Source organism: Macrobrachium nipponense, chromosome 10 (genome assembly GCF_015104395.2).
Source record: "Macrobrachium nipponense isolate FS-2020 chromosome 10, ASM1510439v2, whole genome shotgun sequence".
NCBI lineage: Eukaryota > Metazoa > Arthropoda > Malacostraca > Decapoda > Palaemonidae > Macrobrachium > Macrobrachium nipponense.
In genome coordinates, this window is record NC_087204.1 from 73,503,704 (window position 1) to 73,529,369 (window position 25,666).

The window sequence follows — 25,666 nt, forward strand, 5'->3', positions numbered from 1 at the left end:
ATTGACTGATGACGTGACTGACATACTTAAACACACCATAATCGTTGTTACCCGTTGCTAGCAAGACACCCACCAGCCGTTGCAGAGATGTTGCTGTTGTATGCCCACTTAAAGAGAGTTTCTACAAGTCTACAGAGTTCTACAGCGCTTTTGGGTCTTCAGAAGCCGTTGGATGTCTTCCACAGGGAGACGTTTCGCCGTCCTACAGCGTGTTTCTACGAGTCTGTGCAGTTGCAGACAAAAAGGAGATCCAAGATGGAAAAAAATGTATACACCCAATTGTTATTATGGCCCTGGTTGGGTTTTTTTGGAGATGAGGTGTGATAGAACATTACGTTGTGCTGCCAGAGACATGCAATTATTACTATATTTTGTGTTTTGAGCTGGCCAATGTGTTTTTTTATATATTGAGCTGTTTTATGTGAGCTGTGGCTAGGCAGGGGCTAGCCAGGATGGTGGCCGAGCTAATCTGTAACATAGAAAGGGGGAATGTACAGATTCATCAATTTTAACTTCCCTGGAGACAGAGAGTCCAAGTGACAAGACATCTCAGCTTAAGAATGCTGATGTACCTTTTTGGGTGGCATGACATTAAGTTGCTTAGTAAGCAGGTCAACGTTCGTTCTGTAGTTATGTGAGTTCGAGAGAAGGTGCCTTTGGAAACTAGCTGCAACCAGTTACCTGGGGTGTGGACAAAGAGTATGAATTCTTGTGTACGTGTGCACCTCTTCCGTTCATAATGGCATGTTTAGCCAAAACTATAGAGAGACTTACGGAGAGGTCTGTGCAAGAAAGGCAGAGCCACGATGGTGTATGCCAAAGAGTTTCCTGTTGAGAGTGTGTGATGTTCTGGGCTGCAATGGGTAAGTTACTGTGCTTTAGCCAAAGATATAGCTTGTTTCTGTTTTTGATATTTCGTAAAGATGTTCTATTTCATTTAATCTTTTGACTTTGTCTTTACAATTGTGTATGCTCATTAGTGTGTCCCTCCTGTCTTTTAAACAAGCGGATCTAGTGGAGGGGACTAAGTGTCCTAGTAAGGGGATTGTGTCCTATGTGGAGGAAACTGTGTTTTGGAGAGGAGATAATTGGCATTTGACTATTACTGATTAAGACTATTATTTACCGGGGGTTATCTAAGTTATTTGAACTTGTGTTATCATTCCATTTAATTTACTTATGTTATCATTCCATTTAATTATCCTGTAAGAATCTGAGTTATTCAATTAGTGCTTCACTTTGAATAAATGTATGTTTTTGTAGTTCCGACTCTGATTTGATGACCTGATGAAATGGAGAGAGAGAGAGAGAGAGAGAGAGAGAGAGAGAGAAAATGTGTTACCAGACTCAGTAAGCCTTCCGCTTATGGCTTAACGTATACCAATATGAAAATACGAGAACCTATCGTAAGATATATATATATATATATATATATATATATATATATGTGTGTATATATAGTATATATCTATATATATATATATATAAATATATATATATATATATATATACAGGCGGTCCCCGGTTACGACGGGTCCGGCTTACGACGTTCCGAGGTTACGACGCTTTTTCTTAAATATTCATTGAAAAATCCGCCCTGGGTTATGACGCTTGTTCCGAGGTTACGACGCTGACGCTTCCGACGCTCCGAGTTTACGACGCTTTTAAAAAACACATACTATGATAAGATAAGAATCCTTTATAGTTTAGCAGTTTCTCTCTCTCTCTCTCTCTCTCTCTCTCTTCTCTCTCTCTCTTTGTATTTTCCAATGAAAATAATCACTATCATTCTCTCTCTCTCTCTCTCTCTCTCTCTCTCTCTCTCTCTCTCTCTCTCTCTACTACAAAGATGTATGTTTTTTAGTATGATAAATAAATGATTTACTATTTTCAAATATTAATATTAATTTATACAGCAATAATATCAATTCATTAAAGAAAATACCATAGTGAATTAGTAAGATTTTAGCTTATATTTAAAAAATTATGGAAGAATGAAGGAAATCCCAGTCTTCTTCAAGTAACTTCCAGTAACCTTTTCTCAAGATTCAGGTACTAAAACTGTCAGATATATCAAGTTCTGTGACAGCCAGGAGGGGGAAAATTTGGGGTGTGACAGCCAGGAGGGGGAAAATTTGGGGGAAGAGCTGCAGTGTTGCAATCACGTGGTCCTGACATTTTCCCCCCTCTATCTCTCTCTCTCTCATTTACTGAGACTCGAGATTTTTTATGTACTTGTACTATTTGTTTTTTACTTTCAAATAATAATAATAATAATAATAATAATAATAAATAATAATAATACTGTAATTACAAAATTCATATGTGATAGTATTTTAAAGAAATACAATACGTACTAATCTATCCATGTCACTTTTAATTAAGGTTAACTCTCTCTCTCTCTCTCTCTCTCTCTCTTTTGCCACACAAGAAGCGTTATAAGTATTTTTTGAGAGAACAGAGAGAGATAAACACACACACTCTCTCTCTCTCTCTCTCTCTCTCTCTCTCTCTCTCTCTCTCTCTCTCTCTCTCTTTTACCGAGATGAAAGAATTTTTATGGTACTAGTATGTAAAATGTTTATTGATAATTTCAGTTATTTAATAATAATAATAACAATAAAACTTTAATTACAAAATTCATAATGGTCGTATTTTAAAGAGATGAAAATGACCTTTCCATTTCACTTGTAAGGATAATTCCTCTTTCTTACTGAGATGAGAGAATTTTTACGGTAGATGCACGTGTTTATTATATTTTCAAATAATAATAATAATAATAATAATAATAATAATAGAAGTAGTAATAATACGATAACTAATTTCAAAAGAAAATTCTTCCCTTTGTCTTTTTCTGTATCAATTTCCCCACCTCAACTCGAGTGACACTCGAGCTTAACAATGCCATACAATGGTCAACGAATTTAATGGTTTTATGTAATCTCTCTCTCTCTCTCTCTCTCTCTCTCTATGAGTTGAGATATTTTCATGGACGTGTATGTAATAAGTTTATCATTAATATTTTCCAATAATAATACTATAAGTACAAAATTCATATCTGAGTATTTTAAATACAATAATCATTCCATTTCTCTCTTTTAAATACTGTAAGGACAACTCTCTCTCTCTCTCTCTCTCTCTCTCTCTCTCTCTCTCTCTCTCTCTCCACAAGATACTTGTCATACATTTGGTGTTTCTATTTCTTCCTTTTATCTCTCTCGCTCTCAGCAAAAGAATTGATAGACAGACAAAAATAACTGCACAGTCCTCTCTGTCTCTCTTCTCTGGAGAAATATATGTATTTATGGGAGGGGGAAAAAGTTGCCTACAGACATTCATTTCAATCTATTGAAACCGTAAGGAGTTATTTCTCTCTCTCTCTCTCTCTCTCTCTTTTGTATTTTAATGAAAATATACAGTAATTTGTGAATACACAGTGTTGCACATGAAAAAAGTAAATTAGTGATAATTTTAGAGATACGGCCCTAAGAAAAATTGCAAATTAGTAGTGAAATTTTCCCTGTGGACATGTTTTCAAGAACGTCGTTCCGGCTTACGACGATTTTCGGGTTACGACGCGTCTTAAGAACGGAACCCCCGTCGTAACCCGGGGACCGCCTGTATATATATAAATAGATAGATATAAATATATATATATATATAAATCCAATGCAATATTCATTCATTTAAGTGAAAACAACCACCGAATAAAGTGGGATGGTAGTTCAGTAATTGCAAGGTCAAGAGATGTCTTATCACGAAATCTTTTAGAATCTGCTTTAATACAACTTACTTTTCATTGTAATTTCAATGTTAGTCGTGGCCTTTTTCATTTAGACCTTTGTATCTGTAACATGTTTAAGAATGACCTCAAAGATATAATTACTGACTTAAATAAAAATCAGTTGCCTTAGAGTTATTATTTTTATTGTAATATATGTCTGTCATGTATTGTGAATATGATTTTGTTTACCAAGTTCTGAATAGCTGTCACCTATAATCCTTTAATTGTCTGGACCTTGTATCTGAGATGATTGTCTTAAACCTTTAATTGCACCCATTGTTTATGCTTGTTTGGGAAGGATTTTCATCTTCCAGGTGTGTCGGATTCTAGGTACTAATCTCTTTATAATCCCTATCTGTCAGTTATACGAATCTTCTTGTATTGTCTTTTCCCGTATCTATGTCAGTCTCTGCTCAGTAAAGGACGTTTAACGTCAAAAGATCTTGCAGATCCTCATTCGTTTATTTTTCCTTCGGGGCATATATCTTTATTTATGGATTTATCAGGTTCCTAACTTTCGTGATTCAGTTATACATATATATATATATATATATATATATATATATATATATATATATATATATTATACATACATACATACATACTACCATATATATATATATATATATATACTATATACTACCATACATACCATACATACATACATCATATACATACATACATAACATACAATTATACACATACATAAATTACATACGGCCAATACATACATACCATACATACAACATACAACATACATACATACATACATACATACATACATAATATATATATATATATATATATATATATATAGATATATATATAGATAGATATATATATCCTCGTACCTGCCAACAGAGACTTCTGGCAAGATGCTCCGGCCATGTTTATGGTCGGCAAATTAGACTCGGACTGTGCCTCGACCTTGTTCTCTGATAAGCTCCCCAAACTGCCGGAGAACATGATAAAATCTGAGTTTGAGGCCAGGACTAGACTGGCTAGATCTATCAACTCCGTTGCCACAATGGAGTTGGTAGCTTCCATTTACAAGGACGAGCAGCTCTTCCAGGTCTTGACGGAGGCTACTATTAGGCATGAGCCTAATAGACTAATTAAAACCTCAATCTGGGGCAAAAACCTCTTCCCTCAAGAAGTAGATAACGTCTTGAGGGAAGCCTCCAGGGTCAATCAAAGTCTTCGTGTCCGCTGGGGTCTGCCCTTCAAACGTAAGTTTGAGACTCGTCCTCAACAAATGGCACAGGCAATGCCCCTCGCCCAAATGTCGAAACCTTCGATATCAAAGGCCCAGCCCCAGCAGCAGTTTGTGCTGCTTCAGGCTCCACAAGGCCAACAGCCTGCAACCTCTGCAGCCGTAATGGCCTCCCCCGCCTTCAACCCCGTCTATGAAGCCAGCGGTTCCTTTCGCGGCTACAAACCAGTGAGAAGTATCAGGTAGGAGGGAGGCTATACTGGTTCCGAGATCATTGGACTTTCAGCCCTTGGGCGTACAGCATAATCTCCAAGGGCCTGGGTTGGAAGTGGAAGGGAGGATTCCCACCACCACCAGTGAACTTCTTCCAGACTCCAACAACGGACTTGGAAGAGTACACCAAAGATCTCTTGCAGAAGAAAGCCATAAAGAGAGTGAAGAGCCTAAAATTTCAAGGACATCTGTTCACTGTCCCAAAGAAGAACTCATTCAAAAGAAGAGTCATTCTAGACTTTTCCAAACTCAATTCTTACATTCTTTGAGACAAGTTCCGCATGCTGACAGTCTCGCAGGTGTGGACCTTACTTCCCCGTGGGGCTGTCACCACCTCTATAGATCTTACAGACGCTTACTATCATGTTCCGATAGCAAGGAACTTCTCTCCATACCTAGGCTTCCGACTAGGCAACAAGGCATATTTATTCAAAGTCATGCCATTTGGGCTCAACATCGCGCCCAGAATTTTCACCAAACTAGGAGAGACAATTGTTCAGGAACTCAGGACCCGAGGAATAATGCTGGTAGCCTACCTAGACGACTGGCTCATTTGGGCAACCACAGTCGAGGAATGCCGCAGGTCAACTGCCAAAGTCATAGAACTCTTAGAGCTTCTAGGATTTCAAATAAACAAGGAAAAGTCACGGCTGGAACCAGCTTCCCACTTCCAATGGCTGGGAATCCAATGGGACCTGGAGAACCACAAGCTATCCCTTCCACCCAAAAAGGCCAAGGAGATAGCAACAGCTAAGAAACATTTTCTTATGAGCAAAAAGGCCTCTCGACATACCCAAGAGAGGATCCTCGGTTCACTACAATTTGCGTCAGTAACAGACGTCCTACTGAAAGCCAGATTGAAAGATATCAATCGTGTCTGGAAGAAGAGAGCCAACAATCACCTTAGAGACAAACTCTCAGTAATTCCATCCGTACTGGCAGAGAGACTTCACCCATGGTCGAAACTCAAGAATTTAACCAAGTCAGTGCCACTGCACTTCCCTTCCCCATCTGTGACGATTCATACTGGGTGGTTGGGGGGGATACTCTCAGCACCAGAAAACTCAGGGAACATGGTCAAACACATTTCGCCAATTCCACATCAATATATTGGAAGCCATGGCAGGTTTTCTAACTCTGAAAAAGTTATCACCACCCAAAAACAACCATGTGAGGATAGTCTCGGACAGCCTAGTGGTAGTCCATTGCTTAAACAGAGGGGGCTTCAGAACAAGCAAACTGAATCATGCACTAGTAGCAATATTTACCTTGGTAGCAAAGAAACACTGGCACCTGTCAGCAACTCATCTGGCAGGAGTCAGGAATGTGATCGCGGACGCTCTCTCCAGGACCACTCCACTGGAGTCAGAATGGTCCCTAGACATGAATTCATTCCAGTGGATTTCCAGTCAAATCCCCGGCCTGCAAGTGGATTTATTCGCAACAGAGTCCAACCACAAGCTACCATGCTACGTGGCTCCCAATCTGGACCCTCTAGCCTATGCCACAGACGCATTAGCCATAAATTGGAACCACTAGCTGAAGATTTACTTGTTCCCTCCAGTGAATCTTATGATGAAAGTGTTGCACAAGCTACGCTCCTTCACAGGACAAGTAGCTCTAGTGGCTCCCAACTGGCCCAAAAGCAACTGGTTTCCACTCCTTCTAGAGCTGAAGCTCCATCCCAGATGGATCCCTCGCCCGGAACTGACACACGTAGTACAAACTCGAACTGTGTCAGCTTCCTCAAGAATTCTCCAAACCCTAACTTTATGGATTTCATGAAGTTTGCGGCCCAAGAAGATGCGAGTATTGATCCGTGTAATATCATATTCATAGAATCAGACAAAAGAGATTCAACACTTAGACAATATGATTCAGCTGTTAAAAAGTTGGCTGAATTTTTAAAACATTCAGATACCCATAAAATGACCCCAACTCTGGCCATCTCGTTCTTCAGAACTTTATTCGAAAGGGGCCTAGCCGCCAGTACTATTACGACAATAAAGTCAGCCCTGAAGAATATCTTTCAAGTCGGCTTCAAAATAGATTTGTCAGATACATATTTCTCTTCCATTCCAAAAGCATACGCATGCCTTAGAGCAACTGTCTGTCCACAAAAGGTCACTTGGTTCTTAAATGATGTCCTTAAACTGGCGTCAGACACTGCTAATGAGTCTTGCGCATATATCACTCTTCTGAGGAAAACCTAGTTCCTAACGGCTATGGCCTCAGGTGCCAGAATATCTGAACTTTCGGCTCTCTCGCGTAACCCAGAAAACATAGATTTCCTTCCATCGGGGGAAGTGCTACTCTCCCCAAACCGGAGTTTCCTGGCAAAAAATGAAGACCCCCAAAATAGTTGGTCTCCTTGGAGGATTATTCCCCTGCCTCAGGACACATCTCTATGTCCTGTTGCAACTCTTAAGTCCTTTTTAGCCAGGACCTCCACAAATTTCTCAGGTCCTCTCTTTATCAGAGAACATGGTGGCACAATCTCTTATCAAAGGTATTAGACAGCAGATACTCTACTTTATAAAACAAGCCAACCCGGAGTCATTTCCACATGTTCATGACATCCGGGCAGTGGCTACATCAATTAATTATTTCCAGAATATGAACTTTGAGGATCTTAAAACATACACGGGTTGGAAATCTCCAACAGTTTTCAAACGCCACTATCTAAAGAATTTGCAATCTCTAAAATATTCAACTATAGCTGCAGGGAGTCTAGTCTCCCCCGAATAACATTTCCTAATCTTCTGCCCCCCCTTCCCCCCCTCCTTTCTACCTGCCTCACTAGGCAGGTATGGGGAGAACCCGGCGTCACTCTGCCACATATTTTGTACTTATTTTATTAGTTCCGGACGAGTTTTTATAATCCGGATGGTACATATCCAGAATTTTGTATCAAAATTCCTTGCATGATACCTGTATAAAAATTATTTTTGTATTACTATTAAGTATAATTATTTCTAAGCCATAGCTTAAGTCCTAGTTATTAAGTATTAGTATGTTAAGTTTTTCTATTGTTACTGAAATCTTTTACATTAAGTAAACTTATATTTGAATGAAGTCCATTTCATTTCTCCCCTTAAGTTTACTTTTATTTATTGGCTTGGATGGTATTCTCTGGTAAGATTTCACCGGCGAACACAGGTCGACCCAGAAAAGGGATTTTTGACGAAGGAAAAATCTATTTCTTGGGAGAGACCTGTGTCGCCCGGTGAACCCGACCCATGGTCTTCCCTTCCCTACACCTATCCAAGCCAGGAAAGGTATCTAACAAAGCAAGGATTGAGAGAGGGCGCTCGAATCGGGCGTCAGTAGTGGTAGTACAGAGGCAGTGTGAGTGTAGCCGTTGGCACGGCTCACCCCATATATGGGTTTTGAGAAGGAATACTCTAAATGGCAGGAGACCTGTGAATATTGGCTTTCACACGCCCTGAACTTTATACACGATGCCCTTTGGGTGTTCGCGTGAGGGTAGTAACCTCTGCATACCAATGCTAGCTTTTTCTCTGGTATATTTAGAAAGTATTTATATCAGAAAAGTGGATAGCAGGATCCATTTCACCGGGCGACACAGGTCTCTCCCCAGAAATAGATTTTTCCTTCGTCAAAATCCCTTACATATTTATATATATATATGACCTGATCTCGGTCATTTGTGGGTTCGGGATATGAAGGAAAAAACAGGAGAGAGATAAGTTAACGTGCATGCAATGTAGGACATGCAAAAATAATAATCGAGGGAACGTTTAACACAGGTGTATTCTTCTTAGCTACACAGGTGGCCTGTAATTATAACGTTAACTATACTAGTGCACAAACGGACAGCAGGTTAGACTTATTGACACTACATGGTGACGCACGTCTTTGTGTGGCGGCCGACGGGAATGCGCGGGGCACTGGCTGGGCACTCGTGTCTTGACCCAGTCAGTCTGTACTGTATGTGACCCGCTGACGAACTCATCATTGATGGTGCGGCCTGTTTCAAATGCCCCTTTTCAGATGGCATCATTATGCAAGAAGCTGATTGGTTATTCTGGCTCCTAAGACCCAAGGTCCAATCACGAAGGGATATAGAGATACGTGGCACTCTTTTGAACTGCCAAGCCACGCCAACTTGTAACGTCTGTGGCGGTTGACTTGTTTTGTTACACATACACACAGCATCACTTATAACGGTTTCACGGGACTTCAGAATATCATGGAGAAGGCATATTCAAAACTGTATTGAATCAGCTCATCACTCCCTCGGTCAGGTGTGGGGTCGGGACATGAAGAAAAAACAGGAGAGAGATAAGTTTACGTGCATGCAATGTAGGACATGCAAAAATAATAATCGAGGGAACATTTAACACATGTGTATTCTTCTTAGCTACACAGGTGGCCTGTAATTATTACGTTAACTATACTAGTGCACAAACAGACGGCAGGTTAGACTTATTGACACTACATGGTGATGCACGTCTTTGTGTGGCGGCCGACGGGAATGCGCGGGGCACTGGCTGGGCACTCGTGTCTCGACCCAGTCAGTCTGTACTGTATGTAACCCGCTGACGAACTCATCTCACTGATGGTGCGGCCTGTTTCAAATACCCCTTTTCAGATGGCATCATTATGCAAGAAGCTGATTGGTTATTCTGGCTCCTAAGACACAAGGGCCAATCACGAAGGGATATAGAGATATGTGGCACTCTTTTGAACTGCCAAGCCACGCCAACTTGTAACGTCTGTGGCGGTTGACTTGTTTTGTTACACATACACACAGCATCACATATAACGGTTTCACGGGACTTCAGAATATCACGGAGAAGGCATATTCAAAACTGTATTGAATCAGCTCATCTATATATATATAAATATATATATATATATATAATATATATATATATATATATTATATATATATATATATATATATATATATATATATATATATTATAGTATATATATATATATATATATATATATATATATATATATATTATATATATATATATAGTATATATATATATATATATATATATATATATATATATATATATATATATATATATATATATATATATATATATATATATATATATATATTATATATAGATATATATATATATATATATATATATATATATATATATATATATATATATATATATATATAATATATATATTATATATATATATATATATATATATATATATATATATATTATATAATATATATATATATATATATATATTATATATATATATATATATATATATATATATATATATATATATATATATATAAGTATATATAGATATATATATATATATATATATATATATATATATATATAGATATATATATATATATATATTATATATATATATATATATATATATATATTATGTATGATATATACACATACATACAGGCGGCCCTCGGTTAGCAGCAGGGGTTCCATTCCTGGCCGCCGGCGCTAAGTGATTTTCGACGCTAAGCGATTTTAAAGCCTACGGCCGTTGCACACCTTCTTTCGAAACTCTAGACCAGTCAAAAGCGCTGTAATCCCACAATGGCACATTAAGTAAAATTATATTTATGCAGTATAGTACAATAGAATTTACTGTACAGTACATTATAGCATTATAAATACTATAATGTGAAAAAAACCTAGCTTTAATCCTTTGGGTGTCTAGAGTATGTAAAGATATGATTTATACAGTGTACAGGTAGCTGTAGTGTTTAAGTTACAATAATTCGTCTTACGATAGTGCGATTTTATGAGACCAAATTACAAAGAGCCTAACTTTATCCCATCTTCTAGTTACATAAGTTCAATAACAGCAAAAGAGAATGATGAAAGTATGGTTTTAATGTTATACTCGTTGGTGAACGTGTGACAGCCATGAACAACCGAATGAGAAACTACTTTTTTTTCTATGTACAACCGAATTGGATAACATCCATTTGGCTTGTATTTCAATCATCGTACTACAGTACACTATTACCGTAGTTGTTATAAATGGCGTTATGTAGAATAGAACTGAGATATCTTAATGTAATAACTTTATTCGCTATAGATCAAAGATCAATATATAGATCAAAGATGAATCGGGAAATATACTGTTAAATTTAAACCCAGTTATAACTGAAGCTGAGAAAACTGTTCCAACAAGGATAAAACTCCAGTAACGTAAGTCATCAAACACAACCGTAGATAAAATTGAGATAAAATTATTTTAATCAAAACTAATGTGCTTGAAAGAACACATTTTACTGTTGGTTTCTCGACGATATAAGATAAATAACGTAAAGTTCGTATTACGATTATATAAAGGAGAATTGCGAACGGAATCACATCATTTTTTTTACCCAATAAACATGCCGCCAACGTAATCTGTCAACGAAAAAAAAAGTAGTTCACATTCACAACGAGACATATTCAATTCCTATTTCCACGTTGTATAAGGAAAAATAACCTTGTCTCATATAAGTCAAGTATCTAGTTATTCATTTATGCTAACTAGAAGGAAGAGAATTCCCTCAGAATTGTGTTAAATATGGCGAAACAAACTCGTATTTGCCATCAGCTGATTTCAAACCACAACATTGGCTGCTCTGTGGAATACTGGCTTAGATTTGCCGTAGTATTTTATAATACAGTAATATGAGAATACATACAATATTATTGGATACAGTGAAGTAATATATGACTTTTCAAATGATTTATGGAAAAGATGCATAATTAATAAAATAACACCATGCATTTTTCGGAACAGTGGTGGACAAGAACGAACATGAAAAAACATCCCCTGACAACGTGGAGTGTAGTTACAAAGGCTGCCTTAATTTGTATCATATTTATGTACAAAAATAAAAATACCTTATACGTAATATATTTTCATACACATTTTAAACATAAAAGCATAAACATTTAAAAAATCGACACATCGATCGTTAATTGCATTCTTGTTAACTCTATATTTTCGGAAGAGCGGCAGACGGCAGCTTACAAGAAAGAACATGAAAAAACATCGTATTTGATAACGTGTGAAGGGCAGTTTGGAAAGCTGCCTTTTTATCATATGTCTGCACAGAAATAAAAATACCCCATACGCAATACATTTTCATACACATTTTATACGTAAAAGCATGAACATTTATAAAACCGACACATCGATCGCCAATTTCCACTTTTTTTTAACTCGATATTTTGGAAGAGCGGGAGGCGGTGCTCACAAGAAAGAACATGAAAAAACATTGTATTTGATAACGTGTGAAGGGCAGTTTCGAAAGCGTATCATATTTCTGTGCAGAAATAAAAATACCCTTTACCTAATACATTTTCATACACATTTTAGACATAAAAGCATGAACATTTATAAATCGACACATCCATAGCTAAATTTGCACTTATGTAACTCAATATTTTCGGCTTAGAACAGCGTCAGAGGCATATATTTTACCCTAATACCTATGTAATAACTCTCCATAAAATTTGTTAATATAATTTGCATAACCTTTATGGTCTGAACGGCATTTTTACAAATGCATGAATTCGTTAGATAATGGCGCTGTTAACTGAAAATTGTGCCCTAAAAATACCTTATTTTTTTAATGAATATTTTTGATGACCGCCGTAGAACTGATTTGCCGCTGAGCAATTGCGCCGTTAACCGTAGGCCGCCTGTATAAATATATACAGTGGTCCCCCTGTATTCGCGGGGGGATGCGTACCAGACCCCCCCCGCGAATAGTTAGAATCAGCGAATGTTTGGAACCCCCCTCTAAAAATGCTCATAAACTATCCTGAACATGCAAACACCAAGGTATCCCTTAAAGACCATCCTTCATCAAATATACATAAAATATCCTATTATGGTTCATATTAATCTTTGAAATATTATTAATACTATTTTAAAGTAAATCTTACATTTTATGTTTATACATAAATACATACTATGTACGTACTGAATGACTTAGTTACGTATGTGAAAATAATTCAGTCCCCCCATAAGTATTCAGTCATGCACGTTTTCTTTCATACTGTTACTATTTGAGACATCCATTTTCTTTTTACAAGGGAACAATGGAATGTGAAATCACAAATACCAAATGTTACTTAAAGTATTATCATACATCAAATATACCATTGAATTGGTATTATTAATATCATTTTAAAGTAATCTTAAACATTTTACCATTAGAAATATATAAACAGCCAATAGCAGAGAGAGAGAGAGAGAGAGAGAGAGAGAGAGAGAGAGAGAGAGAGAGAGAGAGAGAGAGAATGTTATTGTTACTGTTTAATCTCATTAAACGTAATATTATTTGTAAACTAGTACTGTATATTATTATTTTACCATAAAATGTAGTAATGTTCTTAAAGATATACTTATACATACACTTCCAGCCCAAACAGAGGGCGAGAGTTACCACTAGCGCATGCTAGTATCTTGTGTGGAGAGAGAGAGAGAGAGAGAGAGAGAGAGAGAGAGAGAGAGAGAGAGGGTTGTCCTTATTTAAAAGAGTGAAATGCATAGATTATTGTACTTCTTTAAAATACTATCACATGTGAATTTTGAGATTAGTTATATTATTATTATTTATTATTATATTATTATTATTATTATGCGAAAATATTAATAAACATACACATGTACCATAGAAATTATCTCATATATATCAGCAAAAGAAAAAGAGAGAGAGAATCTCAATGATCCGTAGATGGCAACACTCGATTTGACAGTTGGAACCCAGCCAACCAAGCTGGCTAAGTGTTCAAAAAACAAGACATGGGGTTACATAATTCTTTTTTTCATAAACTAAAATCTTGCTAATTCACTTTAGTATTTTCTTTAATGAATTTATATTATTGCTGTTTACATTAATATTGATATTTGAAAATTAGTAAATCATCATCATTCAAAAAACATACATCGCTTTAAGAGAGGGAGAGAGAGAGAGAGAGAGAGAGAGAGAGAGAGAGAGAGAGAGAGAGAGAGAGAGAGAGATTATCATAGTATTTGTAAAATACTTTCACATATGATTTTTGTAATTACAGTATTATTATTATTATTATTATTATTATTATTATTATTATTATTATTATTATTATTATTTGAAAATATTAATAAACATATTACGCATATATGTACCGTAAAAATCTCTCATCTCAGTAAAGAGAGAGAGAGAGAGAGAGAGAGAGAGAGAGAGAGAGAGAGAGGTGGAAATTTCATGCCCACTTGATGGCAGCAACAAATCAGCTCCTTCCCCCTACGGTCACTTAACTTGATACGTATATCTGAGTTTTAGTACCTGGAGTTAGAGAAAGAATCTGACTGGGATTTCCTTCATTCTTCCATAATTTTTTAAATTTATAAGCTAAAATCTTACTAATTCACTATGGTATTTTCTTTAATGAATTGATATTATTGCTGTATAAATTAATATTAATATTTAAAAATAGTAAATCATTTATTTATCACAAAAAAAACATACATCTTTGTAGTAGAGAGAGAGAGAGAGAGAGAGAGAGAGAGAATTATTATTTTTATTATGTGATATTTAAACTTATTAAACTTACTAATACAGTATTAATCAAAATTAATATTTGAAAATTAGTAAATCATTTTTGTATCATAAAAATGTATTTAGTCATGAAAATAAACATCAAAATACACATTTTAAACGATAAAAGCATGAACCATTTATAAAATCGACACATCCATAGCTAAATTTGCAGTTTTAGGGGAGGAGGGCTTATGTAACTCGAAATTTTTGGCATAGAACAGTGTCAGAGGCATATATTCTTTTACCCTAATACCTATGGTAATAACCTCTCCATAAAATTTGTTAATATAATTTGCATAACTTTATGGTCTGAATGGCATTTCTACAAATGCATGAACTCGTTAGATTATGGCGCTAGCGCCGCTGTTAACTGAAAAATTGTGCCTAAAATACCTTATTTTTTTTAATGAATATTTTTTGGACAAAAAACCGCCGTAAAAACCGATTTGCCGCTGAGCGATTGTGCCGTTAATTTCAGGCCGCCTGATATATATATATACATATATATTATCGTACGCATGCCGAATTCGTTTGTACACATATACATATTTCATTGGTTATTGTGTTGTGTGTGAACTTAATTAACTTAATTAGCCATGGGTCCCAAGAATGTTGCTGAAGTTCACGGAAAGAAGAGGATGCTTTCTTTGGAGTCAAAGATGAAGATCATTAAAAAGTATGAAGCTGGCATGCGGTTGAGTGTGATCGCTAAGGAATATGGCCGAAATCCGTCGACGATAGGCACCGTCCTTAAGCAGAAGGAACCCATCAAAGCAGCTACACCTTCCAAGGGCGTGACTATTTTTTCCAACAAGAGGAGCCACGTGCATGATGAGATAGAAAGGCTGCTTCTTGTATGGATAAAAGACAAAGAAATTGCTGGCGATACGATAACGGAGACTGCAATCTGCCACAAGGCCAGCACTATTTTCGGCGATTTGATTGCCCAGGCCGAAGACGACGGAGGAGAAGGGACATCGACGCCAAACCCAGACTTCAAGGCTTCTCGTAGGTGGTTTGATAAATTCCGTAAATGGACTGGCATCCATTCGGTAGTGCAGCATGGGGAGGCAGCCAGCTCGGACAAGAAAGTGGCTGAAGCCTTTATGGAGACATTCGACGAGATGACGATCAAGGAAGGTTACAGTTCTCAGCAAGTCTTCAACTGTGACGAGACTGGCTTTTTTTGGAAAAAAATGCCTCATCGGACATACATCATGGAGGAAGAGGAGCTACCCTTGCATAAGCCTATGAAAGACAGGCTTACGCTTGCACTATGTCCCAACGCCAGTGGAGATTGTAAAGTCAAGCCCCTACTTGTGTATCATTTGGAGACTCCTCGAGCCTTCAAGGCCCACAAAGTGATAAAGGAGAAGCTTCCGGTGATGTGGAGGGCTAATGCGAAAGCCTGGGTAACGAGACTTCTGTTCACCGAGTGGGTAAATCTGCGTTTCGGCCTGACAGTGAAGAAATTCTTGGAAGCGGCTCCCTCTGAAATGTATGCTGTTGTTGGGCAATCCCCCTGCTCACCCTCCTGGCCTTGAGGAGGATATCATAGCGGAATATTCTTTTATCAAGGTTTTTTATCTTCCGCCTAACACCACCCCTCTTCTCCAGCCCATGGACCAGCAAGTGATATCGAATTTCAAGAAGCTGTATTCGTCATCACCAATACCACAAACCTCACCTTGTGTGAATTTTGGAAGGAGCATTTCGATATCGTGATATGCATCCGACTCATCGATCAAGCTTGGCAGGAGGTTTTGAGGCAAACCTTGAATTCTTTGCTGTGGAAACTCTGGCCTAATGCCGTATCCGCCCGAGACTTCGAGGGATTCAACGTGGGCGAAGCTGATGCAGATTCAGAAACAGTTGACGATCTTGAAACTGCTTCACAACCAGATCTTGACGAGATTGTTGCACTCGGGAAGTCCATAGGACTGGTCATCGACGAGGACGACATCAATGACCTTCTCGAGGAGCACCAAGAGGAGCTTACGACGGATGACCTGAAGGAGTTGGAGGCCATGCAACATAACGTCGTTCAAGAAGGGTTCTCTAACTGCGGCGAGGAGGAAGAGGAGGACCCTATGACAACGCTTATCAAAGTGTCCAATGCGGTGGCAAAGGCGGCACTGGGCTTTGTTGGCACGGCATTTAATTGTCCTGGACCAATGACTGAGGCAGGCACAGCTTTTGCAGGTGCTGTTAGTAGCAGGGCACTCATTAAGGCCATGCTGTCGAGCACAGGACTGGCATAAAGTAGCTGGTGCCAAAGTCTGTTTTGAAGGTAAGGTTTCACTTGTCCTTTTCTTCTTACCCTTTTTGTAGGCAGAAACGGCGCGCAACTGGTTAGGTGGGGCACGTATGGCAGAAGTTGCGTTCTTAGCTGCTTCATATGACCAGCAGGTCGTAACGACATCTTGTAATGAGGAGGCGACTTCCAAGGAGGTTATTTTCTGCACTAACTCTGCATCTTGGATGCCCAATAAAATTATCATTTTCAACTGGGTCTCTTCACATGCAGCTGTGTTCCCCTGGCACAAGTCGATTTCCTCTGCGATGCGTCGAAGCCTTACGTAGAAGTCGGCAAAAGATTCTCCTTCCATCTGCTTGCAACTAAGCAATTCCCTACGGCGAAGGACTTCGTTGCGTAGACCCTTTATGCGAGACTGCAGGGCATCCAACACTTCGTCTACAGACTTGTCTGTGGAAGGTGAGATGTGCAAGGTGTGTTCCAACACGCGTTAAGTTTCAAGGGCTAGGCACATCCGCAACTGGATCATCTGTTTCTCCTTAGGAAGCTTGAAAAGATCCACCATAATGGCATAATCATCCCACGGGCGTCTCCATTCTCTAAACATTTGGAATGTTGCATCAGCCTTAAGTCGGGGCGTCATTTGCACAGTCGCCTTTTGTGGTGGGGGAAGAGAAGGTTGACTGGAGGAAGAGGTACCCATCTCTGTATCTGGTATGGGGTTTTCTGAGTGGAAGGGTTGGGCAGATGAGAGCACCTGGATAAGGGCAGTAAATCTTGCATTTTCCTCATCTCTGCACAGGTTTTCCTCTCTTCTGCATAATCTTTTCTCTTCATACCGGCAAGATTCTTCTAAAAACTTGATAAGTTGGAGGAAATCTGTCGCAGTCGGTTGGGTGGAGGGGACGGGCTGGTAGTGAGGGTGAAGGAGTGGTAGATAAGGGGAGGAGGGTGGTGTCGTCCTGGCGATCTCCTCTCCCACGGTGTTACCACTGCGTGCATACGCTCCCACACTACTGGCATTTAGGAGTCCTTGGTCAGTGGTGGCCTTTGGTTGGCCTACAAAATCTAACTCATCCATTACATGTAATGTGCAATGAATGACACGTATTAATTCCTCCTTATAAAATTACGGTTTGAATAAGAGTTATTAGATAATTGAGTGAGTGTGTGCATACGTTAGTGCGTGTCTGCTCTGCATGGAGAAGGACGGTCAGTCAGTAACCCGGAAGCAATGGAGGAGACCGGATGTATGGGTATCCGCTCTCAATTAGGGTAGCAGAAAGGGGTTTTGCATGTCACAAAAATTAAGTGAAACGCACAAAATAAGGCACTAAAATGGCAAGACATTTTGCAAAACACTTCACTCATTAACCACTGATCACTATACACTTGCAGCACAATAAATCCAGATAAGATGCTGGGCGAAGGTGGCAAACAGAAGATAGCGTCGATGATTAATGGTGGCGGAAGACGTACTTGCAGAAAAATCCTCTTGAAATAAAAACTTCACTGACACTTCAGTTCACTGCGCCATGTGTGTGTTCGATGTGTTATCCTTATCACTAAAGGTTGGGGATGAAGGAAACACCGAAATACTAAAAGTAAGTTCTTAATGTCTAATGAAGTAGTACACAAAATCACAGAGGTGCAAAATAATCTGCAAGCAAGGAAACAGAGCGGTGCTGTACTGGCGAAACATGACTGCCAGACGGGCGAGATTCAATCATTACATATCATACATGACATATGAGAATGAGATACATTAAATCCATAGGGAGGTATATAAATGAATACGAAAGTTAACGATTGCAATACATATTATACATAAATGTTCATATATCATACTGAATGTTTCTTTCAATTACCTACACACAGGCCGTATGCTTGCGCAGTTCGATGACGTTTGCCTGAGTCGTTTCAGGAACATTGTGAAAAGCAGGCAGAAGCAATCTTCCTTGCATAGTTATTTTTTAAAGAGGCCTTTAGCAGTAGTAAGCAAACAGGATGATCCAAGTGAAACTACGAAAAAATAGAATGTTGAAAGTGGTGAAGAAATTGAAATTTTGTAAAAAAAAAAAAAAAATGTAAAGTATAGAAAAGTAAAAAAAAAAAAAAATTAAAAAAGACAAAAAAAATTAAATTTAATTTTAAGTTTTTTGTAAAGTCAAAGTGTTAACGTTTTGTGACATTTGTTAATATGTTTTGTAAAGTTTAGTGTTAATGTTTCCTGTCATTTTTTAATGTGTTTCGTAAAGGTAAGTGTTCAAGTTTTCTGCCATTTGTCCTCCTCCTCTGTCGCCACTTTCAGAGATTGCCTCACTCGAAAGGTAAGGTTCCACATTTTACTACACACGTACGTATGTACATACAGTATTTCTTGTCCATGTACACTTATACACTTTATTTACAGGTATGTAGTACATATTAGTAGTATATGTAGTTTAAGTTAGGTATTAAATGGTCCAAATTGTTGTATTTCATTGTTTATTGGTCAATTTAGCTTTATTATAAAATTTACTGGGGTGTTTTTGTAGGGCTTGGAACGAATTAGGCAATTTACATGTAAAATGTGGTTCAAATACGAAAAAAATCAGGTTATGAAGGCCGCCTCGGAATGGATTAATTTCGTATCCTGAGGTACTACTGTACTAGTACTACCCTTCCATCAATCCTCTTAGATGTACCTTTGCTTTATTCTTGGAGAGGACGGTATTTCAGTTAAAGGCACTTCATTTTGGACTTTCAACCACTCCTCAGTTGTTCACGAGTGTTTACCCTCATCTCGGCTTGGGCCCATTCGCAGGGGATATGTTTGTTGGGGTATTTCAATGATTGGTTAGTCCTGTTGCAGTTGCACCAGGACAGGGATTGACTTCTCAAGTTTTGCCACACCCTCAGGATTGTGATAAACTTCGAGAAGTCAAATCTCATACCCAAGCAGGTAAAGTACCTGGGCATGCTGGGTAGCAGCAAGAGTCTTTCCCTCTGACTCACATCAGCAAGTTCAGGAAGGAAGCACAACTGCTCCTGACTCGACGGGAACAACCAGCGCAGCAATGGTAAATCATAGTGGGCTACCTGTCGTCTTTGGAGAAGCTGGTCCCTCACAGATGTCTCCATTTGCATTCTCTTCAATGGAGAATGAGCAAGTATTGGTCTTGGTCTCGAGATCCTTAATCCCTCGTTGCTCTATTGGTGGAGATGAGGAGGGACTTGGATTGGTCGCTACATGACAGGAACCTCTTGATAATAGTACCCCTGCATACTCCCTCTCCCGACATTCTTCTGTATTCAGATGCATCAACTGAGGGATAGAGTGCACAACTGAGGGATAGAGTGCACACCTGGAGGAGTTGCTGACCTCAGGGTTGTGGGACCAACATGACAAGCACCTCCACATCAGCGTCCTGGAACACAAGGCAGCCTTCCTGGCCCTTTAAGAATTTCAGGACAGTGATGGGGCACCCCATAGTGCTTATGAGCAACAATACCATGACAGTGGCATATGACACCAGGCGGGGTGGGCCTTATTTCCCCTCAGTTCCATAAGTTGACAATGCAGGTGCATGAGTGGGCAGTGTCTCACTCAGTGAAGTTGTCAGCTAGATACATTCCAGTCAGGAGGAATGTAGTGGCAGACAAACTCTGCTGCCAGAATCAGTTGACAAGGACAGAGTGGTCCCTACACCAAGATGTAGCCAAGGCTGTTCGATCTGTGGGGACGACCAGTAATAGACATGTTCACCACCCAACACAACAGTTGTACCAGACCCATGGGCAGCTGCAGGAGACGCATTCCAGCACCTGTGGGACAACTTCGACGTGTACACCTTCCTTCCATTTTGTCTGATTCACAAGGTGATCAGCCGGGCACTGACCACCCTGAATCTCAGAATAATTCTGGTACCTCCCAAATGGCCGGTATCCCAATCTGCTATCCCTTCTTTTGGAGGCACCAAGAAAGCTGTCCCAGTGGCAACCTCCTGTGCCAACTACATGTTGAGCAATACCATCAAACAGTTCACAGGTGGCGGTTATCCACCGTCTCTGGAGCGAGAGGGTTTTCGCGCCGCACTGCAACAGAGATGTCCCAATACCTCAGGCAGTGCTCTGCATCTGTATACCAGGGGAAGTGGACCATCTTCTGTGGTTGGTGCCATTGAAGAGGTATCTCTCCAGCTGGAGCCACTCTTCAGAAGGTTGCAGACTTCCTTGTCTTCCGTCACTGAGAGAAACCTCTCCGATTCAGCAGGTTGCTCTCAGCCTAGTCATGTGGCTGAAAGGAGTAGATATCTCCTCATCTCTGGAGATATCCCTCTTGTTGAGAAGTTTGAGAGGTCTTGCCCACCCGGGGAACTCAGACTCCTTGCATGGGATGTGACTCTTGTTCTAAGGAGTTGGACTCATAGTCCTTAAAACCTGTATGGGAGTCATCAGACCGGGATCTAACACGCAAGACCGTGTTCCTGCTTGCCCTGGCATTGGCGAAGAGAGTAGGCAAACTCCATGGGCTTTCATTCGATGTGAAACACTAGGGGAAAGGGATCAGTTATGCTAGATTTCGTCCCGAACACTCAAAACCCGTCTGTCCCTGATGCCAGGTTCAAGTCCTTTACGATCTCCTTAGAGAACTTTGTAGACAATGATGTGAACGAAATGCTGCTGTGTCCTATTAGAGCACTGCGGCACTACCTGAAGTGGACTCGGCACCGGCCTGAGTGTCAATGACTCTTCATTAGCACTGGCTCCTCCAAGAAAGAAGGTCAGGAGCATTGCCCCTACCCTCGCATTCTGGAAGAATCTGTCAGTACACCTGGTACTGAAGGCAGAGGTGTAGTTGAGGCAGACCACCTTCACCTCCTTGTACCTTCGGGATGTTGCACACAAGTCCAAGGACACATTTTCCATGGGACCTGTGGTGGCTGCTCAACAAGTTGTTGTAAGCTTACCCAGTTCTTCCAACAGGACTGATTAGCATCTCGCCTTAGATGTGCGGTTGTGTGGATGACTGGCTCCCTTCTCCTCCATCCTTCTTTTCTTTCCTTGGGCAGAGAGTGGAATGGTCATCACATGCTGGAACTGGCTACCAAACAGGTAAGTGACGTAACGGAGTAGCCATTTTTTGTAATAGCCAAAAGAGGCATCCACTTTCCTCTTGCAAGGGGAGGAAGAGCGGGTCCCAGACAATAAGAAAAACCCACTACTTGTATTTTGCCTTACTGTCATTGCTTGTCAGGCTCATCCGAGCTTTTCTCCTATGAAAAGGTCTTGATCTCCATAGGAGGAAAGCCTGGATGTCTGATGAATGATCTCACGTTCAATACCGTGATCAATTCATCAGAGGTGTGATTTATACTCTAGCTCTTACAATCAGGGTTTGAATCAAGGTGAGCGAGCTCTAGTCAGCTCAGGTGACTTTTATCAGATTCCTCTCTGTAAGTATCCTAATGTAAAGGACCGATGGTTTGTATATAGTGTAGGAACAAATCAATTTTACGAAGTAGGTAAATTGTATTTTTCCTAATAATAGAAACCTGAGGTCCTTTACACATTAGGCTCATCTCATCCCACCACTCATTCTGTTATTCCTGGCCTAAAGCAAAGTGGAATGTGTACAACTGGGCGGGCAATAGTTCAACTACCAAACTATACCTTGCTATAAAGTCTAGTGGCCGTTCCCAGCTTCGCAGAAGGCATTCCCAATGTAATGGACCTCAGGTTTGTATAGTTAGGAAAAGTACAATTTACCTTAAAAATTGTGATATTCTTTCAGCAAGTGATCATAGAATGTTTCCAGGTCCTATTCAGTTATTCATTTTGCAGTTTTTTCCTGATTCTGTATTTTCATGCTGTTGCAGTTTGCCCTAGTTATGATCATATTAAAAGTACTGCAGATGACTAGTGAATGCTAATCATATTTATTTTTTTCCATCAGGATGGATTTTTGGCTGAAGGAACAGGAGAAACAAAGCTGGTATTGGTGGTCCGCAGTGATCTCAAGATGGGTAAAGGGAAAGCTGCTGCTCAGGTATGATAATACACAGTTGTACATTATCAGTTGTGCAAGCACTCTTGTCAGCCTTGAACCTTTGCCAAAAATAGTACAATTCCCAACCATACCAGTTATGGATTTGTATTAACAGTAAACAAAGATATAAACAATGATTAGGAGTAATTATGAATTTTACATATATAAGTAACATACCAAGTAATTATATAGCTAACAGTTTCTAGTACTGGTAGCTAAAATTCAACATTTGCGGTAGTGATTCTTCTGTTTGGTTGTAGGTAACTAGTCCTGCCAACTTTCGGGAAGAAGAGAAACAACTGAGCCAGATACAGTGTTCCCTCCTTATTCGTGGGGGATGGGTACCAGTCACCCGCGAATAGCTTGAACTTGCGAATAGTTAGAACTCCCGCCTAAAAATGCTTATATCCCCATCTTGAAAGTTCAAATACCAAATGTATACTTGAAGTATCATCCTATGTCAAGTATACCATTGAATTGATATTATTAATATAATTTCAAAGTCATCTTAAACATTTTACTATTAGAAATACACAGCCAATTACAGAGAGAGAGAGAGAGAGAGAGAGAGAGCACTGAGTGGCAACAGTATATTTGACCACCATTAAGAGTGAAATTATTTCTGAATTATTTAGAAAATAGTAATGAGAGAGAGAGAGAAACTCCCTACGATATCAAGAGATTGAAATGAACATAGTATACCTTTTCCAGAGAAAAAGAGAGGGCTGAACAACTATCTATTTGTCTACCCATCAAATCTTTGGAAGAGAGAGAGAGAGAGAGAGAGATATGCTTATAATGGCCTGTCTAGAAAGTTTAAATACAAATGTATACCTTAAGTAACATCGTACATCAAAGTTTCCTTAAATTATTATCATATTACTGTATTAACCCTTTAACGATGAAAGGGTATAATAAAAATCGTCTCCCGTATGCCGGGGGGGGTCTGGGAGTGAGCACCGGAGCGGAAATTTTTGTTCTTTCAAAAAATCACAGTGCGCTTAGTTTTCAAGATTAATAGTTCATTTTTGGCTCATTTTTTTGTCATTGCCTGAAGTTTAGTATGCAACCATCAGAAAGGAAAAAAAATATCATTATCATATATAAATAATGCGATATGTGATAGCGCGAAAACAAAATTTCCTATATAATTTTATTCAAATCGCACTGTGAGCAAAACGGTTAAAGCTAACGAGTTAATTTTTTTTCATTGTATTGTACACTAAGTTGCAATTATTTTGGTATATAACACATTGTAAAACGATCAAAGCAACACAGAGAAAATATTATCACAAAATTATGCATGAATTCATAACGCGCGGACGTAAAAATTTTTTTTTTTCTCAAAAATTGACCATAAATCTAAATATTGTTCTAGTGACTTCCAATTTGTTTAAAAATGAAGATAAATGATTGAATATTACTATATGTAAGAGTTTTAGCTTACAATTGCAGTTTTTGACCATTTTGGCAGAGTTAAATTGACGGAATGTCAAATTTTTTATATAAGTATGGCATATCATAAATGAGAAAAAGCTACAACCTGCAATTATTTTTTTTTTTGTATTTTACATGAAATGTTTTGCGCATTTTCATATATAAAACTCTATGAAACGCCTAATATGAAACTGAGCAAATATTACGAGAATGCGACATACACATGTTTTGGAGATTTGTGGCGGAGAATCCGCGCGCAGAAGGGAAGGAAAAAGTTTTTTTCAAAAATTCACCATAAATATAAAATATAGCTAGAGACCTCGAATTTGTTTCAAAACCTGAAGATAAATGACTGAATTACATGAACTGTAAGAGTTTTAAAGCTTACAATTATTTTTTGTTTTTGACCATTTCGGTAGAGTCAAAGTTGACCGAACGTGGTTTTTTTTCTATTTATCGTGATTTATATGCAAATATTTCGAAAATGAGAAAAGCTACAACCTTCAATTATTTGTTGTTGTATTCTACATGAAAGTTCACACATTTTCATATGTAAAACTCTATATAACGGCTAATTTAAAATGGAGCAAACATTACGAAAATCAGACTAAATAATTTATGATTTTTTCTGAAGAGTTGACGCGCTGACGTAAGGAAAAAGTTTATTTCATAAATCCACCATAAATCGAAATATTGTGTTAGAGACTTCCAATTTGTTGAAGAATAAAGGTAAATGATTGAATATTACTAGAATGTAAGAGTTTTAGCTTACAATTGCGTTTTTCTACCATTTCGGTCAAGTCAAAGTTGACCAAAGGTTGAAATTTTGGCACTTATCATTATTTATATGAAAATATTTCAAAACTGATAAAAGCTACATCCATGGGTTGTTATTAGTTGTATTCTACTTGAAATTGTGCACATTTTCATATATAAAACTTTATGTAACGGCTAATTTAAAATGGTGCAAACATTACGAAAATTGGACAAAAAAATGTCTGATTTTTTTCGGAAGAGTTACCATGTGGACGTAAGGAAAATTTTTTTTGTTTCATAAATTTACCATAAATCGAAATATTGTGCTAGAGACTTCCAATTTG

General features: G+C 38.5%; 1 protein-coding gene across 2 annotated transcripts in view; it reads left to right on the forward strand.

Annotated features, from left to right (window-relative positions):
- LOC135223699 (peptidyl-tRNA hydrolase 2, mitochondrial-like) overlaps positions 1-25,666 on the forward strand; it is a 137,511-nt gene that overhangs the window by 54,371 nt on the left and 57,474 nt on the right. For both annotated transcript variants that reach the window (XM_064262420.1, XM_064262419.1), the window contains exon 2: positions 23,037-23,129. In XM_064262420.1, the coding sequence (XP_064118490.1) occupies positions 23,037-23,129 (93 nt within the window). The remainder of the gene's footprint in view (positions 1-23,036; positions 23,130-25,666) is intronic.